General features: G+C 27.9%; 1 protein-coding gene across 2 annotated transcripts; it reads right to left on the reverse strand.

Annotated features, from left to right (window-relative positions):
• Positions 1–2,172: 2,172 nt before the first annotated feature.
• Positions 2,173–5,017, reverse strand: LOC145048392 (uncharacterized). 2 transcript variants are annotated; one of them, XM_078996860.1, is made up of 9 exons: positions 4,702–5,017; positions 4,455–4,579; positions 4,111–4,199; positions 3,872–4,016; positions 3,646–3,720; positions 2,880–3,001; positions 2,721–2,796; positions 2,572–2,631; positions 2,173–2,485 (listed from the first exon to the last, which is right to left on the reverse strand). In XM_078996860.1, exons 2-9 carry the CDS (start codon positions 4,557–4,559, stop codon positions 2,339–2,341), a joined length of 819 nt encoding a protein of 272 aa, XP_078852986.1. In that variant the 5' UTR covers positions 4,560–4,579; positions 4,702–5,017; the 3' UTR covers positions 2,173–2,338. The 2 variants fall into 2 exon arrangements, with proteins under 2 accessions (XP_078852986.1, XP_078852987.1); XM_078996861.1 differs by lacking the exon at positions 4,702–5,017 and having other exon boundaries at positions 4,413–4,536.
• Between the last annotated feature and the right edge of the window lie 5,356 nt (positions 5,018–10,373).

The raw sequence follows: 10,373 nt of genomic DNA on the forward strand, positions 1-10,373 counted from the left end.
ACGATACAATAATTAACCAATTAATGGAAGTATATTGCTATTACATTTAGCCATTTGTTTTTTATTTGTATATTTGTATAACCAACCATTTGTTTTATTAGTGGTCATGGTATTCCTCTAATATTTGCATGAATGTATCTTTGAATAACAAATTTCAATTTGCTCTAATAGTTTTGATTTGGTCACCGTAAAAGAGTTAGATACAAGTTTACATGTCATAACCAAATGAGTTTTTGAAAATGTAGGAATCGAGGATAAGATTTCATTTGAAGTTTTATATTTTATATTTATGGATTGGTTTTTATTAATTGTGACAGTAAGATATTTTTAGTTTTAAATGCTACAATAAATAGTTCTATAATATTACACATAAAACACGTTTAATACACATGTTCTTCGGATTTGACTTTAAACCAAAACAGTTAAACCAAAAATTAATTAAACCAAACTTTTTACGGTGAGATTTTAGTTGTTATTTTATTTATTAATCTGTCATTAAAGAATGATTTAAAAAAACAGTTAATAAATTTTTAGTTTTATAAAAAAGCAAATATAGTTTGAATTTGTTTAATCGCAAATACCTTTCTTACTATTTAATTAATAAACTTTGAATTATTAAGAAAATTTTAACAAGATGAATATGTCACTAAATTATATAATATGATTAAACCACAAAACCAAAAACTAATTAAGCTTCTTTGAATACAAATTTTCAATATAATCAAAAAATCAACCATTAAATGATTAAACCACAAAACCAAAAACATTGAATAAACAAATGTTTATTATCAAATCATTTATTCAATCAAATATTTGTATGAAAGTTTTACTCTGCTAATCTTAATCGCATAAAAAAACTAATTTATTAAAGAAACTAAACGTACCCGTCGCTTAGCGCGGGTAAACGGCTAGTGTGTGTATATATATATATATATATATATATATATATATATATATATATATATATATATATATATATATATATATATATAGTGTGTGTGTGTGACAGATTATAAGTGGAGCGAATTGACAATGATCTATCTAACCCATTTAATTTAAAGGTAACAGGTATTAATCGTCAACGGATAAATAAATTGAAAATTAAAATCCAAAGCCATTAAATTTTTAGGTTTGGGGTGAATCAACGTCAAAACTCACCTCATTAACATATCTTGCCCATGTTACATATGGATGTTACATATGGAAAACTTGTGTGATTGACTACACTGGCGAAGGTCTTTGGCGAGAATAGAGAAGGGTAGAACTTGATATCGAGTCTTGAGAGACGAGAGTACCAATTGGCAATTGCATTGCATTGCATTGCATACCATTTTTTATGATATTTATTTATTAGAAAATTTACACAACATATTTCCAGAGAATTTCGATGTATTTTATTTAGCAAGTATTTATAGCACATGAAAAAAAAAAAACTTTAAAAAAAGATGACATTTTTTTATATTGTTTAATTTTGTAGAAAATGAAAAAATAAAAAAATTTAAAGAGTTAACATATTTTTATGTTGTTTAAGTTTTGTGGAACTCAATTAGGGGTGCAAACGAGCCAAACTACTCGAGATCGAATCGTTAAAAGTTCGACTCGAGATCAATTTTAAACGAGCCTGATCGAGCTCGAGCTTAATATTAGGTTTGTTTATTAAACGAGCTCAAGCTCGAACCTCTGTTCCTTGGCTCAATTAGGCTCGCGAGCCTAAACAAACCTACATATATATAATAAAAACATTATTTTTATTTTTATATATTAAAAATACATAATTATTTAATAAATACCATTTTAGAAAATTAGAGCATACCATAAACGAACTGACCCAAATCGAGCCCGAGCCCATACAATTCTTGACGAACCAATCTCGAACTTTGTATTACAAGGCTCGAAACGAACCGAATTCAAACCTATAAATATTTAAACGAGTCGAGCCCGAGCCTAGTCAGGCTCGAGCTCAGCTTGGATCGTTTGTTTAAATTTTGTGAAACTCACTGGACCAGCACTGGTAGTTGACGTTAGTATTTTCAGTTTTATATATTTGACGTTAATTAGTACGTTTTCATTTCATTATAAAACTTTAATTTTATGTAAACTTAGTTATAGGCTATTTGAATGGTATTTTATTTTTATTATTAGCAGAAAAAATATATTAAAAAAAAAACTATCTTTGGCTTAAAATAATTGGATTTCCAAATTTTAGGTGGTTGTCTGACTGTCTTCTTGCATATTTGCTCGAATTCTCGAAAGACGGCAGGTTTGCAACAAAAAAAGTTAAATACGATGTTGCATAAAAATAGTGAGTGAATGAATACAAGGGCATCATCAATCATCATCAGCTGCTATGGCTATGGCCTTTTGACTTGGTGAGGGTTTTAATCAATCCTTTGGCGATCTTCCGAAACCAAATCAAATTCATCGCCGCCAACGCCGGCGGAATCGTCAGCAAGCTGTAATACCCCATCGGATAAACTTGGTTCACCTGAAACCAACACACAACAAAAAGGGCGGTCAACGGTGGTTCCGACTTCCGACTATCAAAAATCCATGAGGTTCAAGCAATTTTACCTGATCAAAATGTGTAAACATGTGGTAGAAAAAGTAGACGAACAAGATGACTCTTGCAACCTGCATAAATTGAATAGATTTATCCCATTAACCGATTTTTGTGTTTTTTTGTCAACTAACCCTAATTTTCGAGGGCACGACAGACTTACCAACCACCCTGCAAACATTGCGACGCCATTCAACACGTAAAGCGTCGAGTTCTTCTTACCAGCGATATCCAGATACCTGCATTTGCATAAGCATATCTTTCTTATGATCGATTTCTGGACTTTGAATGCGAAAATATACATGGTGCTTTGAAGCGTTACCATCTTAGGTTGACAAAGGGTGTGGTGATCTCCGTGAAAAGAACGATTAGGATGTAGAACTGAACTTGGCCGCTTAAAAGGGCTTGACCCATGGCCAACATAGAGAGCCCATGGTGCAATATCTGCGACAACATGAATTATGGAATCAAAACAAAATGTCTTGAATATCATTTTAAAAGTATTTCTTATAATTTAGAAAATAATTTTATAATAAAATTACATGTAAATTACCAATTTGGTCTCTTCCAGGTTTAATACAAGGGCAGAATAGTTATTTCCGGGTTTAATACAATGTTAAAATGGTCATTTTAACCGATGAAAATAGTCGAATTTAACGCTCCAACAATATGAATTCATAGAGGCAAATTTGCAAACAAAACAAAACAAACTTGCAAAAAATGGTATAGTATATGGACCAAATTTATAATTTACTTTTTGGATTAATTTCAAAGGCAAAATTCAATTCAAGGGCATAATGATCATTTAACGCCGTCGTATTAGACCGAATTTAATGTGAATGGCACCAATTTAATAGTTAGTTGGCCTACTTTGATCACTTTATAGTTGGGTAGAGGAGGCCCTAAAACATATTATAAATGAGTAACAAACTATATGTTTTTTTTTACACAACATCAATGACCATTTTTTCTACAAAAAGTACCTTAAATGGTTAATTTGTGAAAAAAATAAAAAGTTCGTTATCTATTTATGACATTAACAAGGGCCACAAGCTTCCATGAGCCTATGAAGGCAATTGTATACTTACATATTCGAAACCCCCTAAAGTTGGATATGTCCATATAATCATCGCCAAATCCGACAAGAAATAACCAATAGACATCTGCAACAATACCACAACAAATGAAACACGTATTTGATTTTAATAGGGATAGAACTTAATCTGGTAAGCTATATATGAGCATCTATTAAATTTTGACTCAATGCATTTAACTAATTTCACAAAAAAGGTTACAGAAATGAGGACTAAATACCGCAAGTAAAGTGTCCAATGATGCAGATGATCGGTTGATGAGCAACACTTGTTGGTTTTGGGTGTTCTCATCGAAAAGATCTGAGAAGACCAAAAAGTACAGAGCACCAATGGCTGCAAAAATTGCATGGAAAGTCGAGAAGCCACTAAAAAACACAAGTTATAAGATCAAGTTAGTTAGCTAACATAATGATTCTCTAGGTAACAAAATGCTTAGAAAAATATGATAAGGAATATAACCGGTTTTTCCATTCAAGTTTCTTGGAGTTTTCAAGTTTGATAAAACCTTTGAACATCAGGGGACTAATTATGCCGGTTAATTCATACGCCTTCAACACATAAAAACATAACACCCTTTTAGAATTCAATTAAAATTAAATCAGATCAAGATATAAACATTAAAAAAAGAGGTGTTTGGATGTCTACTGCTACATTCATTTTTCAACTAAGAATTCAAGAACAATATTAACGGAGGAACACATTATTGAATGAAATTGCAATTTAATCTTGTTATAAGAGTTAAGAAGGCATATGATCACTACCTAAAATTCGAACTGACAAAGCTACCGAGGAAAAATTCTTACAAATTTACACATCACAAAGCCCCCAAAAATTGAAGACAACCACAGAATTTGGTTGCTCGGAGTAGCATGCTCGGCAATGATGCTAAAACCAGTTCTTGCTTCCATGGAGGATTTCTTAAAAAAAACTGCAACAAAAAGCATACATAAACAACAAAAAAGGTTAACAACAAATAAAACCCAATTCAAGATCCAAAGAGTTGTATAAACCCGCAACAAAAACTTGCATAAGCGGTGATTATAAACTTACTGGGGTTTGTGATCTGTAGAAGGTGCCGATTTAGGTGGAACGAAACCCTCGGTCTGGTTATGAGGAAAAGTAAGTGTGGAAAGGAGAGAGATTACTGGAGGAGGTTTTAACTATTAAAGGAAAGGAATTGACAGAAGATTGTATAGGAATGAGAAACGTAACGAAAGGAATTTTGAAATGGGGTGAATTGGGGGAAAAGAAAACTTGCAGGAAGATGCAAAGAGACAGAGTAGAGAGATGACGTTGTTAGCTGGGATTACACAGTTGGAGGTGGAAGACGACCGCACAAGTTTTCCCACTTTTGACCCCTAAAAGAATGTGTGGGGGCTCATGCTAATCCAAGCCTTTACAAGCGTCTTTTTCAAATTCATAATTTCTAATTTTAAAATAATATCCGGTAAACTAAATAAAGGAATCTTTAATAATCAATTAAAATTATTTTTATTACCTTCAAATCCAAAATGTTGAATATTTTTGGTTTTTCAACTATAGTAATTTATCTTTACTTTTTCTTATGTTTTTAACTTTTTCTTTTTAGATTTAGTAAAAACAATATAATTGATTAAAATCTCAAAATTTTCTTTGTATTTCGAACATCATCTTGAGAATTGAAGAAATATTATTATTTCTCTTCAAGTTTACTTTGATATCCAAGATTTGAATCACACACACACACATATATATATATATATATATATATATATATATATATATATATATATATATATATAATTGGAAAAAAATACGTTTTATATGACATAAACTCAAAAAGTTAGTCCAAAACAAAATTGTTTTAGTTCTAAATGTCATATTCCAGATAGTCATTTTTTTTTAAATATCTTAAAAGTTAAGTATACAACTTTACATTTTTATGTGATTTAATTATGATTTTTATAGTTGATAAAACCAAAATTTAAAAGTAAGGAATGACTTAGAAAAGTGATAATAGAACAAAATTTTGGATAAATGTAAAGTTATCTACTTATTTATAGTTTTTTTATTATAACTTTTGAACTCATGACAATTATTGTTCATAAGTATAAAGTTAGAGTATGTAATTTTTAATTTTATATATTTTTTATCCTAAAGCTTAAAATATTGAATTATAACAATCCCAATCGGGACACTTTGAACGATCTTAAATAAGGTAAATAGGCCGTATTTATTATGCAACAACTCGCTATGATTACAATATGCCAACTCCCTTATTTATTTATTTACTAAATTAAATAAACCTCAAACATATTTTCCTTGGAAATGATTGAGCTACGCTAAAACAGTTTATATAAAAATAATAATTTTAGATCAGCTTTTTATATAATATTTATTAGGTGTGAAAAAGTTTAATATAAAATTATAAATATTACATATTTTATTTAAAGTAATAATTTTTTTATATATATAAAGAAAATAATGAATAAAATAAATAATGTAATATATTCTACAACATTTATTCTGAAATTTAATAAAATAAACTACCTTATATATATAAACCTTCCTTAGGATATGAATTTTAAATTAAAAAAATAAACAATACAAGAATATGACCTATAAAAAAAATCTAAAACGTGATATATTTCCTCTAACAAAGAAAAGTTTTTTTTTGTCATATTTGTGGTTATTTTGAATTAATTTTTTTTTCCACATGTCATTTTACGGGTTTTTATTTACTTAAATAAATTTCATGTAATAATTTAATATAATGATTATAATAAATGAATATCAATTTAATTAATATAATTACCATTTTATTTTAAAATTCTTAAATTAAAATTCATTAGTTTATTTTGTTCTTATTTCAATTTTAACAAGCTATTATTTTTTTTTAAAATAAATCTAAAGTTCTTAAATATTTAAACTTTTATATTTAATTTTTTTTAATTAACTTATGAAATATTTTGGCCTTACACCTAATGTTAAATTATTTAGTAATATAACATTTAATAAAAATGATTTTAATTATTTACTAGGTTAGATTTAATTACCCTATTATAAATAACTGAAAAATCTATAACACATATTAATGAGCAATGACACATTCAAACACCCAACTTCGTGGTTGATACGAGATGATTGTTTCGATTATGTATATAAAACAAGTTTTACGAAATCAAAAAAGATTCAAGTTAATTACTTTATAATAAAAAGTAGGGCTAATGTCATAAAAACCCTCAAGTTTTTAGGGTTTTGTTGGTTTTACCTAAAGTTGAATTTTATATCCGTTTTTACCCTAACATTTTCGAAAAAATGTTCGGTTTTACCCTTTTACCGGTGATAACAGGTGACCATTATATTAGTTTCGCATAAAAACTCTTAAGTTTATAGTTTTTTACGTTTTTACCCTTAAGTTTATATTTTTTTCTACACTTTTACCTTTTTTTTTTTTTTCATATTAAATGTATTCATGCAGAAAATTTATTTCTTCATATATATATATATATATATATATATATATATATATATATATATATATATATATATATGTGTGTGTGTGTGTGTGTGTATGTGTGTATGAGTTTTTTCTTGGATAAACCATTTAAGATGTAAAAAAACGCAAATTAATATGTTTTTTGAACTACAAGTACATATATATATATATATATATATATATATATATATATATATATATATATATATGTATATAATCTTAGAAGTGTAAATATGTATTTTGATATTTGTTTTTTTAAATATAAATATATTTTTAGAAGTATATATACATATTTATATATAATAATGTAAAAATATGTATTTATACTTCTAAAAACTATATCTATAAAACACGTATTCATAATTCTAAAAATATTATTTATCTTTTTAAATGGTATAACCTTGCAAACACACACACACACACACACATATATATATATATATATATATATATATATATATATATATATATATATATATATATATATATATATATATATATATATATATATATAACATTAAAGAAATATAAATACAATATTTAATTAAACATTTTTTCGTATATAAATACGATTTTTCTACAAGAATACGTATATTATGAAAAAAAATACTTAGAGTAAAAGTGTAGAAAAGTTATAAACTTAAGAGTAAAAACGCAAAAAAAATAACCTTAAGGATTTTTTTGCGAATTTAATATAATGGTAACCTGGAAAATATGTTATTACCGGTAAAAAGGTAAAACTGAACATTTTTTCGAAAATGTTATGGTAAAAACGGATATAAAATTCAACTTTGGGCAAAACCGACAAAATCCTGTAAATTTGAGGGTTTTATGACATTAACCCTTAAAAAGTATAGCATTCTTAGTTTAGATAACTTTTTAAATCAAATTCAATTCATTTTCCTGTAAATAGCGATGCAACCCCTTGTACCTATCATCGTTTTCATTGGTTCCCTCTTATGAGTTTTCTTTCCAACGGATAGACCATACTCATAAATACACATATGCTCTATTCAAACGTTGCTGACGGAATTAATGCACATGGCCGTCCTTCATAGCGTGTGGGGGCACCACACGACACTCGTTCTAATAAGTAATTTTTTAGTGTATATATATATATATATATATATATATATATATATATATATATATATATATATATATATATATATATATATATATATATATATATATATATATATATATATATATATATATATATATATGTGGGTAAGTGAATATACCTAACAACCTTATATAAGCTTAGGTACCTAACCACATTATACTACATTGTTTTGCATTATATTTCCATTGCAATCGTCTAACGTTCTTAAACTTCAACCATTAACTTGATTTACTTCCAAGATTTCTAGACATTCATCATTATATTTTTCATACATCATTTGATTTGTAACGGTAGTATATGAAGCCCACCAGGGGGTCTTCGATAGAAAGACGTCATTTGAAAATAGATAATGGTGAAATTCCAAAGATTTTGGTAGCAATTAAGTTATGAGGTTGAATTTTAAGAAGTTTGGGTGATTACAATGCAAATATGATACAAAATTACATAGTATGATGTGGTTAGGTACCTAAGCTTATATAAGGTTGTTAGGTATATTCACTTTACCTTATATATATATATATATATATATATATATATATATATATATATATATATATATATATATATATATATATATATATCCGGTAAGAAATTTATTTTTGGTAGAAGGTAAGAAGTTTTTTTTTTTTTTTTTCTACGTATTTTTTTGACGAACAAAATAAATGAATCACTAGATGATTTATTTATAAGATGATTTACAAGAAAAAAAATTATCAAAAAAACATCTTTATGATTCATTTTTAAGTAAATTAAGAAAAAATTCATTTTTATGACAATTTTAGTGTATAACAACAAAATCATTGTATAAATAAATCATCGAGATGTTTTTTTTCAGAATTTTTTCTTGTGAATCATTTTACAAATGAATCATCTAATGATTCATTTTGTTTGTTCGCGAAAAAAATATGTAGAAAAAAAATTTCTTACCTTCCTACAAAAAATTTCCTTCTTATTTGATCTTGACTCTCTCTCTGTCTCTCTCTCTCTCTATATATATATATATATATATATATATATATATATATATATATATATATATATATATATACATATATAAGGAGTAGGATCAAATGAGAATATCTAAAAGGTTGAGAACGCGAGAACATATCTAAACCATCTAAATATTCAAATCTAAGACTATTATCAGACGGACCATTGATGTGAATTCTGAAAATTTATTGGTATTAAAGTGTAACTTTAAATGGTGAAAAGGGTATAATAGTAATTGAATCTTTATTTAATTTCTATAACTTCTCACATACTGATATCTTTCCTTTTAATTTGTTGTTTCTCTCTCTATACCTAGGGCACGCTTCGTCGCCTCCCTCATCTATTCATCGAGGCCAGAGGGGAAGGTGAGTGAATCAGCAAGGCTTCCCTCTTATCGTCCGGCTGCGGGGAGCAAATCCCAGGCGTCACAAGCAGCAATAGCTTTGAAGCGGGTGAGGTTTTTAGAGGTTTTGCTCGATTGGGGAAGGGGAGAAGTTCCAGAGGTTCAACCAGTGGGAAGGAGGGGTTCCGATGGGACAAAGAAATCAGTGAAGTGAGCAGCAACAGTGGAGATAGCGAGCCCTTTGCGGTGTTTTGCTCTGGTTGGTGGCAGGTAAATGGATGGGTTAAGAGGATCGTGTTCTTATATTGCGATATCATCTTCTGATTACTTTCATAATCGAAAATTTAGAATTACATTTACCTTCGACTAATTCCACTAATCCATGTGAGTTTCCTTGCAATTCTATTCATTTACTTAGAGTTAATGTTTACGAAGCCCTAATACGATTTTTGGTATCTGTTAGAGTTCATTATTCATTCAATTTACTTAAGAGTTTTTTTTTTGCCCATTTGGTGTTTGATAAAATGCCACAATGAACTCATTTTAGGATTAGGATTGGAATGATGGTCTCTTGTTTTCTTTTCCTCTTAGGAAATTTGAAGGATATTGCACTTAAAGTTCAGTTTTTTTTTTTCCTACAATCAAATTACGAACACCATTTGCTGCTATCCAACCGAATTACGAACATCAGGTTTGTTTATTGGGTCAAAAGACAAGACATATAAATTTGTTCATTGATCTATTCATCAATGAATAAATAAAAATGGCTTAAGACGTTAATCTCT

The sequence above is a fragment of the Lactuca saligna genome, chromosome 5, assembly GCF_052625555.1.
Source record: "Lactuca saligna cultivar CGN05327 chromosome 5, ASM5262555v1, whole genome shotgun sequence".
Taxonomy (NCBI): Eukaryota; Viridiplantae; Streptophyta; class Magnoliopsida; order Asterales; family Asteraceae; genus Lactuca; species Lactuca saligna.